The 16,778-nt window shown below is 36.5% G+C and overlaps 1 protein-coding gene across 1 annotated transcript in view; it reads right to left on the reverse strand.

The window, feature by feature from the left end:
• Positions 1-422: 422 nt before the first annotated feature.
• LOC107739202 (ribonuclease inhibitor-like) overlaps positions 423-16,778 on the reverse strand; it is a gene marked incomplete at its 5' end in the record, with an annotated part of 17,246 nt that continues 890 nt past the window's right edge. The window contains 11 exons of the mRNA XM_016551223.1: positions 423-588; positions 5,575-5,748; positions 6,680-6,853; positions 8,211-8,384; positions 9,427-9,600; positions 10,765-10,857; positions 14,102-14,275; positions 14,656-14,829; positions 15,931-16,101; positions 16,298-16,468; positions 16,600-16,777. Of these exons, the coding sequence (XP_016406709.1) occupies positions 423-588; positions 5,575-5,748; positions 6,680-6,853; positions 8,211-8,384; positions 9,427-9,600; positions 10,765-10,857; positions 14,102-14,275; positions 14,656-14,829; positions 15,931-16,101; positions 16,298-16,468; positions 16,600-16,777 (1,823 nt within the window). The remainder of the gene's footprint in view (positions 589-5,574; positions 5,749-6,679; positions 6,854-8,210; positions 8,385-9,426; positions 9,601-10,764; positions 10,858-14,101; positions 14,276-14,655; positions 14,830-15,930; positions 16,102-16,297; positions 16,469-16,599; position 16,778) is intronic.

Consider the following 16,778-nt stretch of genomic DNA (forward strand, 5'->3'; position numbering starts at 1 on the left):
AGTTTGGCATTGTTTGTATTAATTGCTTGCTGTTTAGCAACATCTCACCAAAATTACCATCACACATATTAATTTATAACAGTACTATAGAGAGAACCTTCTGAGGATTCATCATCTGATGACGACGTGTTTTGATCTGTTGATTTCACAGGTTCCTCCGGAGCTTTAGACCAAGTAAACCATCCACTAACGTAGTTCACACCAGCTCTCCAGAGCGAATGTTCTTTCTCCAGACTGTAAGGAGGAACCAGAAGAAAACAACAGTGAGTAGAACAAGTTGAAAATTTGTTACTATATTTTAATTAGTACAAAGTAGACTTTTATATTTTTTATTATATATTTTTTAAATATAATACATTTAAAACAGTTTACATGATGTTTGTCTGTTTGTGTTAGCATGACTGCGACAAATGAATGTTTACTCACCTCAGTTCACAGTTTGAGTCTCGTAGCACATCACTGAGCTGCTGCTTTGAGTCTCCTATTTTATTGTTACTCAGATCAAGCTCTTTTAAAAACTGCAGTACTTTTGTTTTAGCCAAAGACTGAGCCAAACAAGCAACATCTGTAATGCCACAGTCATTTAGACTAGAAAGAGAAAGACAAGCAGACAGAGGAAGAAAATTATTTCCCCTTTAACCCAGAGTGTGATATTAACCCAGAGGGCACAGTCATGTTTGTCATTTCTTAGCATCATTTTGTAGGCAAACTCACAGTCACTTCAATGGGAAACCATGTGATGAGAAATTTCACCTAATGGCTTTCCAGTGGCAGAGAAATTCCCAGTGTTTCCCATTAATTATTTAAACTATGGTGGCCTGCTATAGTCTAATTTGTCCCACCATAGTTTGATAATGAACCAAACATATTTTAAAGTTCTCATTAACATAAACTTGCACTTTTGCTTCAGTCAACCACCAGGAGTGAAGGAGACAGACTGAATGAAACTGCAGTTCACTCTCTGACAGTAGATGGTGCTAATGGAACAGCATTTTCCCTGGAAACCCCCTTAAACAAAGCAGACTGCACTACTTTCTGTTCCTGACATGCACCTTTCACAGAGAAGGAAGTCAAAAATATTTACGTTTTCAATCAGCCATTCAGATTTTTGTATTCGTTTTGGTGTTTATCAAACAACACTAAATACTTAAAGACTTAGTATTTATTTTCAAAAAAACATTTTTACTAAAACATTTTTACATTTTAATCTGGACTAAAACATGCCAGAAAATATATCTTTAAAAAGGTTCTGTAAAGGAGCCTGAAAGATGGCGCCGACGCTGATGGCTGCCTCCGTGGCGTGCTCCGCAGTTGTTTTTATGTTTTTGTTAGTTTGTCCTGTCTTTAGTTATATCCCTGCAATCAGTTTCACCAGAGACGAATTGCTGGACATTCGGAAGTACACACCACCCGATATTTCACCGGTTTTGATTATTCTGATGTTTTGCTGGACATTGTAGTCGGGGGAGCTGTGGCGCTGATCAAATGCTTCAGGACGTGCAGACGGGGGAAGCGAGCCGGCGCGCTCGTGAAGCTCAGACAGTGCGGATTCAGAACGCCGTTGCCTAGCCTCCATCTGGCGAACCTCCGCTCTTTACCCAACAAAACGGACGAGCTCTTTCTGCTCTCCCGGACAAATAAGGATTTTTCTAACTCTGCTGCTCTGTGTTTCACGGAAACCTGGCTGAAAGACGCCATTCCGGACAGCACGTTGAGTCTGCCGGGCTTTCAGCTGTTCAGAGCAGATCGCGACGCAGAATCAACGGGGAAATCACGCGGCGGCGGGACACGCTTTTACATCAATGAGAGGTGGTGTACAGATGTAACTGTGTTAAAGAAGATGTGCTGTCCAGATCTAAAAGTGCTCTTCATTAACTGTCGGGAGTTTTGTTCGTTCATTCTCGTAAGTGTGTACATTCCTCCGCAAGCACACGTGAGCTCCGCTTTACAGAAACTTGCTGATCAGATCACAGAGACAGAACAACAACACCCGGACTCTGTTTTAATCATTCTCGGGGACTTTAATAAAGCAAATCTCTCCCGTGAACTGCCAAAATACAGACAGCACATCACATGTCCCACCAGAGACAGTAATATATTGGATCACTGTTACACCACAATAAAGAATGCATATCACTCTGTTCCACGGGCAGCTTTGGGGCTCTCTGATCACTGTTTGGTTCATCTTATACCGACCTACAGGCAGAAACTGAAATCAGCTAAACCTGTATTAAGGACTGTAAAAAGATGGACTAATGAAGCAGAGCAGGATTTACAAGCTTGTTAAGCTTGTTTTGATTGGAGCGTCTTTGAAGCTGCTGCCACCGATCTGGACGAGCTCACAGAGACTGTAACGACTGTAACATCTTTCTGTGAAGACGTGCATTCCTACCAGGACTCATTTAACTTACAACAATGACAAACCATGGTTCACTGCAAAACTCAGACAGCTCCGTCAGGCCAAAGAAGATGCTCACAGGAAGGGGAATAATGTCTTGTATAAACAGGCTAAATACACACTGGAAAAGAAGATCAGAGTGGCAAAGAGGAATTATTCGGAAAAAATAAGGACTCAGTTCACTTCCAGCGACGCGGCATCAGTGTGGAAAAGTCTAAAAGAAATCACCAACTACAAGACACCATCCCCCAGCACTGCGGAGAATCAACAACTGGCAGACGATCTAAACGAGTTCTACTGCAGGTTTGAAAAAACACCCCACACCCGCCCTGAACACCTCTCCACACAACCATTCACACCTCCAGCAACCCCCCTCTCCCCCACACCTGCAATTCAGATCAGTGAAGACGAGGTGCGCCAGGTCTTCCGGAAGCAGAAAAGGAAAAAAGCACCAGGCCCAGACTGTGTTACACCAGTCTGTCTGAAATCCTGTGCTGACCAGCTGGCCCCCATCTTCACACAGATCTTCAACAGATCACTGGAGCTGTGCGAAGTCCCTTCATGCTTCAAACGCTCCACCATCATCCCCGTCCCAAAGAAACCCAAAATTACGGGACTTAATGACTACAGACCTGTGGCTCTAACGTCTGTGGTCATGAAGTCTTTTGAAAAACTGGTGCTGGCCCACCTGAAGGACATCACTGGACCCTTGCTGGATCCTCTTCAGTTTGCCTACAGAGCAAACAGGTCTGTGGACGATGCAGTAAACATGGGACTGCACTATGTTCTGCAACATCTAGACAGACCAGGGACTTATGTGAGGATCCTGTTCGTGGACTTCAGCTCGGCCTTTAACACTATCATCCCAAACCTCCTCCTGCCCAAACTATCTCAGCTCTCCGTGCCCACCTCCGTCTGTCAGTGGATCAACAGCTTCCTGACAGACAGGCAGCAGCTAGTGAGGCTGGGAAAATACACATCCAGCACCCGTATAACCAGCACTGGAGCTCCTCAGGGTTGTGTTCTCTCCCCACTGCTCTTCTCCCTCTACACCAACGACTGCACGTCTAAAGACCCCTCTGTCAAGCTCCTGAAGTTTGCAGACGACACCACACTCATCGGCCTCATTCAGGACGGTGACGAGTCTGCTTACAGACAGGAGGTCGAGCAGCTGGCTGTCTGGTGCAGTCTCAACAACCTGGAGCTCAACACGCTCAAAACTGTGGAGATGATCATGGACTTCAGGAGAAACCCCCCTGCACTCCCCCCACTCACCATCATGGACAGCACTGTGACTGCAGTGGAGTCATTCAGGTTCCTGGGCACCACAATCTCTCAGGACCTGAAGTGGGACACTCACATAGACTCCATTGTTAAAAAGGCCCAGCAGAGGTTGTACTTCCTTCGCCAGCTGAGGAAGTTCAACCTGCCACAGGAGCTGCTGAAACAGTTCTACTCCACCATCATAGAATCCATCCTCTGCACTTCAATAACTGTCTGGTTCAGCTCAGCTACCAAATCTGACCTCAGAAGACTACAGAGGGTAGTCCGGACTGCTGAGCGAATCATTGGTACAACCCTCCCTTCTCTCCAAGAACTGTACTCATCCAGAGTGAGCAAAAGGGCTGGCAAAATCACTCTGGACCCCTCACATCCAGCACACTCCCTCTTTGAACTGTTGCCATCTGGTCGACGCTACAGAGCACTGAGCACCAGAACGACCAGACACAGGAACAGTTTCTTCCCTCAGGCAATCCATCTCATGAACACTTAACAATAACTGTGGAACACACACTATTTATTCACTCATACACTTATTTATCTAACACACATACTCAGACTACACCTCAAATTTGCACATAATATACAGTACCTGTACATACAAAAACTGTCTATTGTAATATACCTGCACATACAACTGTCAATTTATATATTTTTATTCCTTATTTACTTGTTCTATTTTTTATTATCTGTGTTTTTTGTTCTGTCACTGTCATTCTGTTACACTGTGGAAGCTTCTGTCACGAAAACAAATTCCTCGTATGTGTAAACATACCTGGCATCTATTTTTTATTTTTTATTATCTGTGTTTTTTGTTCTGTCACTGTCATTCTGTTACACTGTGGAAGCTTCTGTCACGAAAACAAATTCCTCGTATGTGTAAACATACTTGGCAATAAAGCTCATTCTGATTCTAATTCTGATTCTGATTCTGATTATATTATTGAACTTTTTAGCTGTGTTCTTTTGCACTTTAATCTGTTTGAAACATTTGATTAATTTTACCATTTTGTGTACTGTTTTATTGTATTTTCAAAAGCACTGTTATGTTTAAACTTCTTTTTGTCATATAAATTGTATATTATTATTTATATTATTGTTATTTATATGGCCAAAAACCCTTGGCCAACAAAACACTTAACAGATCCAGTTTCTTAATTCTCCCTGAAAGAGCACCAGACTGATGCATTTACTTTTTAAAATGTACTATTTATTTCCCTGACATGATGAATTTTGTATTGAGTTCAGATCTAACAGGGAAATTCACAGTATTGACCAACAGAAGTTGCCTGATGTTTTAAAATATAAATGAAGGAAACAGGGCAGTTTAAAAATCAACAAATTCTACATAATAAAGAAAAATAAAAGCACAATCGAAGTGTCAGAGATAGAAGATTCTGCAGGAACACATTCACTCTTCTGCAACGTATCAATGTTATTTTCTGTTAATGTTATAATATCATTACAGTTACTCTTATCACAAATATAATTTATTGCATAAAACTAATTGCCTTTTTTGCGCTCCGTTGCTTACACTCTGGTTTGAGGCGCATGTACTTCGGGCAGCTTGGCTGATACTGTTACCCCGCTGTTGTTCACTCTGTGGCCTCTGCCATTTTTTTAAAAGTATCTTAGTTACACATTTCTTCATGACTGTTAGTGATGTTACTGTTACTGAGGTTCTTTGTGCCACACTGCACATTTAAAGCTAATCTGTAATGAAATTATCACCCGCGTTTGTCATGTGTTTGGTACCTGTCAGGTGTTTATAACAGACCCTGCTTTCATCAGTTCATAAAACACAACAGGAATTATTTTCCACAAATATAATGTGAACTCGACTCTTAAATTGCAATGTTGAAATGATTTTAAACCTTTTTAAGCATGTTCCTCACCTCAATCTCTCCAGTTTACAGCGTGAATCCTTCAGTACGTCACATAAGTGTTTCACTCCTTTGTTTTCTATTTTATTCCCACTCAGGTTCAGTTCTCTCAGGTGTGAAAGGTTTAAACACAGAGCTGAAGTCAGGATGAGACACTGTTTCTCTGTAATACTGCATCCACACAGACTGAAGACAGAAAGAGAAAAGAATCAGATCCATGTTAAGTTAATGTGTGAGTTCAATGCATCATACTGTAACTAAATGTCATATAGCACACTAATACACCAGCAGAAGCATGAAAAATATATTATAGAACTATAAACCAATTCCTAACCAGGATTTGAGGATATTAGATTTAACCCAAGTTTAGACAATCATCACTCAGTCAAAATATATGTTATAAATGTAGATCTGATTTTGTGAATTATAAATGTAGAACTGACTGAAACATTTCAATGGACTATTTTCACATTCTTAATGTGAGAAAAATCACAATCTCAATTTAAAGTCATTTTAGTGTAGTTTACTGTTCTTTAATTTTTAAATGGAATATAAGTATATCAAGTGAAGAAAGCATAGTCAAGTTAAATTTACTGCATGCCGGTGTAGTTTGTTACTGTTGCTATTATAAATCACAAGTAGTGGGCGTCTACTTGGGTTTCTGAAAAAGTGTTTTTGACAAAGTTAAAATGAGGATAGAAAATTATCAATTTTACAAACATTTACAAACTTTTGGGAAAAAAACATTGCTAACTTCATAAGCAAACCTCCAGACATGCATTTCATGACCCCTTTTAGATTTAGTGAAAAGCACCATCAGTGTTATAGAAACCATTTAATTATGACAGAATAATCTATTGTCATGCAAGTTTTTGTCCGCTCACTTCTGTCTCATTTTGCAGCAAAGTTTTGTCAGATTTCAGCACATAGATCTTTCTGCTGACAGAAATAATAAACCAGCAGTCCATTAGCTCATAGTACTTTTGAATCTTTCTTCAGAAGGGGAAACGACAGAAAATTCAGTGCTATACATTTTGTAACTTGTGCCCTGTTGTCTTAATAAATAGCACATTTAAATCACACTGTAATTGCTGTACAGCGTAATGATGATACTAACTGTAGTTTCTCCAGCTTGCATTGTGAACTGCCCAACAGAACACCAAGGTTTTCAACTCCAGAGTCTCCTAGTTGATTCACACTGATGTTCAGCTCTCTCAGGTGTGATGTGTTTGATTTCAGAGCTGAAGTCAGGAAGACACACTGTTTCTCTGTAATACTGCATTCACACAAACTGAAGACAAGAGAAAAGACCATGTTAAGTTCACATGTGAGTTAAATGCATCATGAATAAACACCATACTGTCACTAATACACAAGCAAAAACCTGGAAACTTAATTATTGAACCATAAACCAAGACAGAAGCATAACTGTGATTTGAGGATATTAGTTACAACCCAAGCCTGGAGCATATTCACACTCAGACATAAAAAGTTTGCGAATTATAAATGTAGATTAATACCACTGAAAAATAACATTTAAATTGACTGTTTTCACATTGTTAATTTGAGAAAACCAAGAAAATTTTGTAATGAGAATCACAATATTAAGTCATTTTTAGAGTCTAGTTTACCATCACAAATTACACATGTTGCTTAATAAAAACTGATTTAGTGAAAAGTACCATTAGTCCTGTAAAAACCACACAACTGTCAGAATAATCTATTGTCATTCATGTTACGTTCATTTTTAAAGTCTGGTTTTACTTCTATCTCTTTTTGCAGAAAATATTTGACAGACTTCAGCATATGAAAATTTTATAGCCACAAAGTTTCAAATGCTTCAAAGTTAGTTTTTTCTACTGACACATATTACTGAATCATCAGTCCATTAACTCATTATATAATAAACTTTAATCACACTGTAACTGCTGTACAGTATAATATTACTAACTCTAGTTTCTCCAGCTTGCATTGTGGGTTCATCAGTAGATCACAGAGGTTTTCCACTCTCGATTGTCCTATTTCATTCCCACTCAGGTCCAGCTCTCTCAGGTGTGATGGGTTTGATCTCAGAGCTGAAGTCAGAGCTGAACAATCATCAGCTTTTATATCACAAGACCTTAACCTGCATTCAGAGAAATGAAACAAATATTTTTTTTTTCATTCTGTTTTATTAAAATACCAAAACACTAAATTGTTTGTTGTATGTAAATGTTCCTCACCTCAATCTCTCCAGTTTACAGGATGAATCCTTCAGTATATCATAAAATTTATTCACTCTTGTGTGTTTAAGTACATTTCCACTGAGGTCCAGTTCTCTCAGGTGTGATGGGTTTGATTTCAGAGCTGAGGTCAGGAACCCACACTGTTTCTCTTTAATACTGCATTTAAGACATATAGTCCTCCATATAGTCTTTAGTTTCCATAGTTTAACTGTTTTTAAGTTCCAAATGCCAGAAGCAGTTGTTTTCTTCTCATTCATTAAAAAAAACAACTAGAGACATACATTTTTTTTTTGTCTCTCATCCATTGTTGCTGGCAGCAAATGTGAATCTCATATACAGTTTAAATACTGTAAACTGGGCCTTTTTAACTAATCAGTGACATTTAATCTCTCTGTAACTGCTGTACAGTATAATGATACTAACGCTAGTATTTCCAGCTTGCATTGTGGGTTCATCAGTAGATCACTGAGGTGTTTCACTCCAGAGTCTCCTAGTTCATTCATACTCAGGTCCAGTTCTCTCAGGTGTGATGGGTTTGATTTCAGAGCTGAGGTCAGGATGAGACACTGTTCATGTGCAATACTGCATCCACACAAACTGAAGACAGAAAAAGAAAATACAATGGTTCAGATCCATGTTAAGCTCATGTGAGTTAAATGCATCATGTTACATTATTTTAGTTGTGTCATTTTAGTTGTCTTCTTTCACAGCAAATTTGTCAGATTTCAGCACATGAAACCATTTTATAGCCACAAAGTATCTTGTAATACTGCATCCACACAGACTGAAGACAGAAAGAGAACAGACAATGAATCAGATCCATGAAAATCAATTAAGGTTTTGGAGGATTTGGATCGTTTTCCTGACTGTAATTTTTCATCTGAAAGTCACACATGAAATTCTCTCGAACAGCATTTACGTTATAAAGCATTACTTCTTTTCCAGATGCATTTGCTTCACGTCAATTTTAAGACCGGTTCTTTTATGTCAATGTCACCTTTCGCTCATCGGGGCAATTGTGTTTAGGTCTGCTGTTCCCAGCTACATACAGTAAGGTTTCCTTAGTTAACAAGAACTAATGATGAACAATACTTTTACAGCATTTTTTAAATAAAAAGTTTTATCTCTTAACTTTACGCACTGTGAACTGACATGAACAAGCAACGAACATTAAAGATTAATCTGATCCAGTGTTCATTCATTAAAGTAGTGCTGTATGTGTGCTTGCTGCAATTAAAAATAAATAAATAAATAAAAAACTGTCCCTGAATTTAAGCAGGACTGAAGGATTAGGTTGAACGTCAGCCGATAAAGATTGGTGGCCGATCTGTTGGTACATTATTAATTTGCTTTGTTCTGAAACAGGCACTAAATTGTTGAAATGTTGCATTTTTGTTTTGAGGAGTCTGTAAGTTCTGTAAGAAAACCATTGCTCTCTCTCTACAGTAAGTGAAATAATTAATAATGACCCATGATCAAAGTGACTTGGCCTACTGTTTAAAGCTAATTGTCATTTTTTGAAAATTATTTGTTTTTAATGGCCTGTTTAATTTTAATACTTCACATTGTGACGCCTCTGGCTCAAACAAATGAGAAAATGTATTTATCAAGTACATATTAAACTATGTCAAATACTCACATCAGTGTGTTGAGTTTCCAGTGTTTATCCTGCAGTAGAGCAGAGATCTGATTCACTCGTGTGTCTCCTAGTTCATGTAAACTCAGATTCAGCTCTCTCAGGAGTAACGGGTTTTTTCCCACAATTCCAGTCACAAACTGACAGGCTTCTTCTGCAGCAGAACTTCTCAAAAACCTGCAAAAGGTAAAGCAGGATTCATTTTAATTCTGAAATAAATGTCCACTGCCTTACAAAACATGTTGATAAAACAAAATTCATTATTTTTCCTAATGACAAGCTCTAGTTACTGTTTTACTTTGAACATAAAAAAGTATTTTTTGACATCCAAGTGTCAAAAAACAGTGATGTCAAAAAACAGAAACAGTGCAACAGTGCAAATGTCATGAAGAGAAGAAGGGCAAAAGATCTTTCAAGACACCACATGTTTGTGAAGAACTGGAGACTCATAGATCTGCTGCAGAGGGATACAGTGTTGAGAATCTGGGCTTGATGGAAATTAAACTACAGTGCATTCAGAAAAAGTTAGTAACATACTGAGTATCAGCACATCTAGTGGCTCATAATGTCTATTTAAACAGTACTGCAGCTTATACCACAACAATTTGGCACCAACAACACAGTACCTCAGATGCACCAAATCAAGCTTATTGTATTACTGAAATAATATTATGTATGAATATTTAGCCTGCATGTCATTTAATTTGTATCATCCCATCACATCTCACCTCAGTGTTTTCAGTTGACAGTTTGGATCCTGTAGTAAATCACTGAGCTGCTTCACTCCTGATTGTCCAGGATCATTTCCTGTGAGATCCAGCTCTATCAGGTGTGAAGGGTTTGATCTCAGAGCTGAAGCCAGAGCTTTTCTATTTAAACAGTACTGTAGCTTATACCACAACAATTTGTCACCAACAACACAGTACCTCAGATGCACCAAACCAAAGCTTATTGTATTACTGAAATAATATTATGTATGAATATTTAGCCTGCATGTCATTTATTTTGTATTATCTCATCACATCTCACCTCAGTGTCTTCAGCTGACAGTTTGGATCCTGTAGTAAATGATTGAGCTGCTTCACTCCTGATTGTCCAGGATCATTTCCTGTGAGATCCAGCTCTATCAGGTGTGAAGGGTTTGATCTCAGAGCTGAAGCCAGAGCTTTATAACCTTCTTCAGTGATACTGCAGTCTGAAAGTCTATTTGGAAAAAAAGTTTTATAATAATCAAAAAGTATTATGTGATTTATAGAATTAAAAACATATTTCTTACTGTTAAAAAATAAATTTTATTATGAAAAAAAAATGTTACATGCAATCAATGATAATTCAACTCACCTGAGTTTCTGCAGTGCACAGTTTTTATCTTCTAATCCGTTCTGGAGTTTCTTCACTCCTGAATCCTGCAGATTATTGTTGCTGATGTCAAGTCTACAACGAGATGTAGATCAGGAGACAATGAAGATCATCTTGATGCACTTGGTAGACTGTTCACACCACAAATGCAACATAAAAGAGAGTTTTGTGGAAAACTGCCTCTTTTTTATATAAAACCCTCATAATTAAATTTTACAAGTATAATCCAAAATAACCATTAAACTCAAATCATTGCAAAAAGAAATAATGAATTTATTAAATTATTTAAATCTTTTCACAAATCATAGTTCTTATTTATTAAAAAAGAATTGAATTCAAAGGTAAAATGTGGTAAATTAATCTAGATGTAGGTACATGTAAATGTTGCACACAGAGATAAAAGATGGTTTGATGGTTTAATTGCATTTCAGCTAAAATCTTAAATTTATTGCACTTAAGGACACTCACTCACCTCAGTGTCTTCAGTGAATAGGTTTGATTCTGTAGTAAATCAATAAGCTGCTCCACTCCTGATTGTCCAGGATCATTTCCTGTGAGATCCAGCTCTATCAGGTGTGAAGGCTTTGATCTCAGAGCTGAAGCCAGAGCTTTATAACCTTCTTCAGTGATACTGCAGTCTGAGAGTCTAGAGAAAATAAAAACATGAATTAAAAGCAACATTATGGTTCAAATTCATCCATTCATTCAGTGCACAATCACAATTAATGTAAGAGTTGATTAGAAAAATGAATGCATGGTTCTGACTGGCTACAGATGTGTTGATTATTTTGAATAACTGCACAGTTAAAGTAGTTCCAGGCAGGTCTTGACTGCATTACAGTTTCATATCACTTCATCAGATTACTTTTCTAACAGTCTACAACAGCAAAAGAACCAAAACCCCTGAAGATAATGACCAAGGAAACAATAGAATAAAACAAAAAAAACAAATGAAATGAAATGGCACGTCTTATTCGGGCTAAGAACCATTTATGAATTAGTTCATTGCTTTACACGCATTAAAAAATCAATTGGTTATTTTAGTAGCATGAAAAAAAAAACACTTTTTCAAACTGGGAATACATTTTATACAGAAAGTGAACAAAGAACATCCCCATCACTGAAGCCATCGATGACTCGCATGAGTTCTGTCCTCTTACAAAAACTCCCATTAAAATCAAGTCTAGACTGCAAAATGATGAGTGAGTGCGTGCCATAAACTGAACAAAAGTCCGACATTTTCACTAATCTAAACACCTTTGGATTTGGCACTACATGTATACGCTCAACACAAACGTGTTAAAATGCTGCACGCTTTTTATGCAACATGCCTAAAAAGAAAATATGATGTAACATCAGCAGATCTAAATTAAATCGTGAATTTGGGGTGAATTTTTGCTTATTTTAGTGCCATTTTTGCCCCAAAGTTCCCGTTAATTTTCAACACTATTTGGGTTATGTACAGTATAAGAAAGATACTTAAGAAAGTAGGAGACTGATTTTTACATTATGTGCTTTGTTTCTAAATTTCATCCTTAACCTAGGGACAAATATAATTGTGAACAAATGTTATAGCTATTTTATTTATTTATTTATTTTATTACTGTGATAAGAGATAACACTGTTGTGAGGTTAATAATGACATGACTTGTGTAAAAATGCACAAATGTGTTCTCTATGCACAGTTAGTAAATGAAAACCACTGTCTACAACAAAAACAACATAGTATTATTCAATTATTTCCACTATTGGAGGTGAACCGATTAAAATCTAGATATACATATATACATACATTATATATATACGTGTGCATATCGCGTTTGGTCTCGTTCTGTATGGCGTATCTTGTCAGTGTCTAGAGCAGAGAGTTTCTCTCCATCCAGGTCTCCTAATTTATCTTCAAACAGATCCAGTTCTGTCAGTAATAATGGACTTTTACCCAGAACTTCAGTGAGATAATCACACGTTTCCTGTGCAGCAGGACTTTTCAAAAACCTACAGGAAGTAGAATTACAGATTAGATAATATTCCAATTTTATGCCTTTAGGAGCTCCCATTCTGAATGAATCTCTAAACAGAGTAGAATAATTAACTACAAACATTTGTCTCAATGAATTAAACTAAAATTAAATTTACAGCATGCAATAAAGATAAAACAACACACAGAATAAAAAACATATGCCATTTTCATGTATAAGCAAACACCAGCAACAGAAAGTACAGAAATGTGTTTTCACTTATTACTTCTTTACACATAAACAGAAAACATAAAACAGCATATCTTTAATTACAGCAGATGATCAAAATAAAACATGGCCAAAAATAATACTAACAGAAAATGATAATGTGATATAATTTGTCTAAACACACGTGACACCACCTGACAAATACACTGAATCATCATCAGATATTCTCTTGTGAACACAAATATACCACAACTGCTTATCTGTGAAAATATTAGTGTAAACTCCATTCTCAGTGCTATAATAATAACTGAATTTTCCCAGTGATCAGCCAATAATATCTCAGCCACCTAAATATTGTGCACCTCTACTCCAGTGTAGTATTAATGTAAAATGTGTGTAGTATGTGGTTGAAGTTACAGTTATGATAATTGTCTCCAGTTTCATTGAGAACATTTGTATTATTCAAATAAAAGAAATAAGCACAATCAGTTATTTTTTACATTGTATTACAACACTCTGAGAAAACTGTTACAAAAAAACAAAACAAAAAACATCAATGTTTATTTTTAAATATCTGAATGCTTTTATTACCTGATGGTCTTTAATGAACAGTGTTTATCCTGTAGTAAATCACTGAGCTGCTTCACTCCTGATTGTCCAGGATCATTTCCTGTGAGATCCAGCTCTATCAGGTGTGAAGGGTTTGATCTCAGAGCTGAAGCCAGAGCTTTATAACCTTCTTCAGTGATACTGCAGTCTGAAGATATTCTCTTGTGAACACAAATATACCACAACTGCTTATCTGTGAAAATATTAGTGTAAACTCCATTCTCAGTGCTATAATAATAACTGAATTTTCCCAGTGATCAGCCAATAATATCTCAGCCACCTAAATATTGTGCACCTCTACTCCAGTGTAGTATTAATGTAAAATGTGTGTAGTATGTGGTTGAAGTTACAGTTATGATAATTGTCTCCAGTTTCATTGAGAACATTTGTATTATTCAAATAAAAGAAATAAGCACAATCAGTTATTTTTTACATTGTATTACAACACTCTGAGAAAACTGTTACAAAAAAACAAAACAAAAAACATCAATGTTTATTTTTAAATATCTGAATGCTTTTATTACCTGATGGTCTTTAATGAACAGTGTTTATCCTGTAGTAAATCACTGAGCTGCTTCACTCCTGATTGTCCAGGATCATTTCCTGTGAGATCCAGCTCTATCAGGTGTGAAGGGTTTGATCTCAGAGCTGAAGCCAGAGCTAGATAACCTTCTTCAGTGATACTGCAGTCTGAAAGTCTGTACATGAAAGAATTGGTTAAGTACTTCATGATCTACACTAAATAAGCAAATTGCATATAAAGTGACATCATTATTTAAATCATAAGAAAAATTTAACTAATAATTATATTTTTAAAATTATAAAAAGCATTGCCATGGAAAGTGTGAAAATGTGTTAATAATTGCATTTTAATTTAAAAAAAAATCACCCCACAGATAAGCAACAAATGCCTTAACGATAGCATCTGCTTAATTAGATTTTATTATATTTCATAGAATAAAGATAGCAATGTACAAAAATAATTACAGCCTCCATAGCCTTAATCATTTGTCATGACAAATGGACATTTATAAATGGATGTTATCATGTAGAAATATAAATAAATGAAGATACACACTTCAGTTTCTCTAATCTGCATTGTTTGTTTTCCAGCAGATGACAGATCTTCTCTATTCCTGAGTTCTGTAGTTTATTTCCACTCAGATCCAGCTCTATCAGGTTTGAAGGATTTGAATTAAATGCTGAAGTCAGAGCAGAACAACCTTCTTCTGTAATACTGTTATTATTCAGCCTGCAGAGAAAGAAAAAGAGAGGAAATATTCTTCAGTTTATCTCAAAACCTTCTTTAATGAACAGCAATGACATTCTTCAATGCTTTTGCTTGTATTGTTGTTATTTGAAGTTAATAAATGCAAAATTTTCACCTTAACCAGTTATTGAATGTAAAACATAAAATAAAATGTTATATATTAAAGATACTTCGGCTTCACTTTATATTAGGTGTCTTTGATTACTATGTACATAGAGTACAAATAATAAAAAGATTAATTGTTAGGTACAATGTACTTATTGTGCTCAAAGTAATATAAATTACATCTGTTCATCATATGACGCAATCAAGTCTCTTCAGAAAATTTGGACTGAACCAATCAATTCATATGGATTAGTTTTATGATCCATTTATGAACTTTTTTAAGGATCAAAATGGTAGTTGTCCAGACTGTCAATGGAGGGACAGAAATTGCTCAGATTTCATTAATCAACACAAACTCAGCACACCTGAAAAAACGATAGGTGCGTAGGAAAAATAGTCCAACAACACTGTCGAATCAAAAATATAAAAAGATGCAATCTTGCATCTTTTTATAATTCAGATTTCATTAAAAAAATATCTTAATTTGTGTTCCGAAGAAGAACGAAAGTCTTACGAGTTTGGAATGTCACGATGGTGAGTAAATTATGACAGAATTTTCATTTATGTGTGAACAATCCCTTTAAATGTGACGCAAATATAAAAAATACATTCATGCATTTGCTAAATTTTGATGCAGCTTAAATTGTCTCCATTTTTAACCATGCTGTATTATCTGCTCCACAATCTCGTATATATACTGTTCTTTTACTAAAGCTCCCTCTGCACCTATACCTTTCTGGCAGTCATTTGACTTGTGCTTGGCGCTGAGGCAAAGTTCAGTGCATGCCTAAAACATCTGTGATGTGGCTGTAAAGAGACAGTTCTATGTCTAAATAAGTCAGAAACAGCAGTTGTGAGCGGGTGGCCAAAGAGGTGGCCAAGAGAACTTTATCAATTTAAATGTTAGTACATAATGGCTGATAACACTTAATATAAAGAGGGCCCAATACTTCCAAAACAAAGTATACATTTACTCACTGAAGTTTGTTGAATTGAAAGTGTTTGTCTTCCAGTACAGCAGCGAGATAATTCACAAATTTTATGTCAAGTTTATGTCCACTCAGATTCAGCTCTCTCATAAATAAGGGATTTCTACCTATAATTCCAGTCACATACTGACAGGCTTCATCTGCAGCAGGACTCAAAAACCTGGAGAAGAGAAGATGAAGCAGGATTCAATTCAACAGAACTTGGTGTAATCAATAGTCAGTTTTAAAAACAGCACAATTAGTTGTTGGAACAAAGTTAGTAAAATAAAATTTATATGAATAATTAATTCACCTCCATATCAGGTTAATTTTGTATCATTTGTATCATTATTTTGTATCATTTAATCATGACTCACCTCAGTTTTAGTTTACAGTTTTTAACCTGCATTAAATCACTGAGCTGCTTCACTCCTGATTGTCCAGGATCATTTCCTGTGAGATCCAGCTCTATCAGGTGTGAAGGGTTTGATCTCAGAGCTGAAGCCAGAGCTTTATAACCTTCTTCAGTGATACTGCAGTCTGAAAGTCTACAGAAAAGGGATTTGAAAATTAGATTGAAATTTATTATACAGTTAATATCACTGCAAAATATCAATAATATCACTTTCTCTTCCTGATTAGTGAAGAAAAATAATCAAAAATGGTTGATTGAACTCACCTGAGTTTCTTCAGTGTGCAGTTTGTATTTTCTAATACGTTCTGGAGTTTCTTCACTCCTGAATCCTGCAGATTATTGTTGCTCATGTCAAGCTCTTTCAGACTGGAGTTTGATCTCAGGACTGTAGCGAGAGCTGAACAGCTTTCCTCTGTTAGACCACACTTACGCAGACTAAAATG

Source organism: Sinocyclocheilus rhinocerous, unplaced genomic scaffold (assembly GCF_001515625.1).
Source record: "Sinocyclocheilus rhinocerous isolate Xijiao unplaced genomic scaffold, SAMN03320098_v1.1 scaffold4753, whole genome shotgun sequence".
NCBI classification, from domain to species: domain Eukaryota; kingdom Metazoa; phylum Chordata; class Actinopteri; order Cypriniformes; family Cyprinidae; genus Sinocyclocheilus; species Sinocyclocheilus rhinocerous.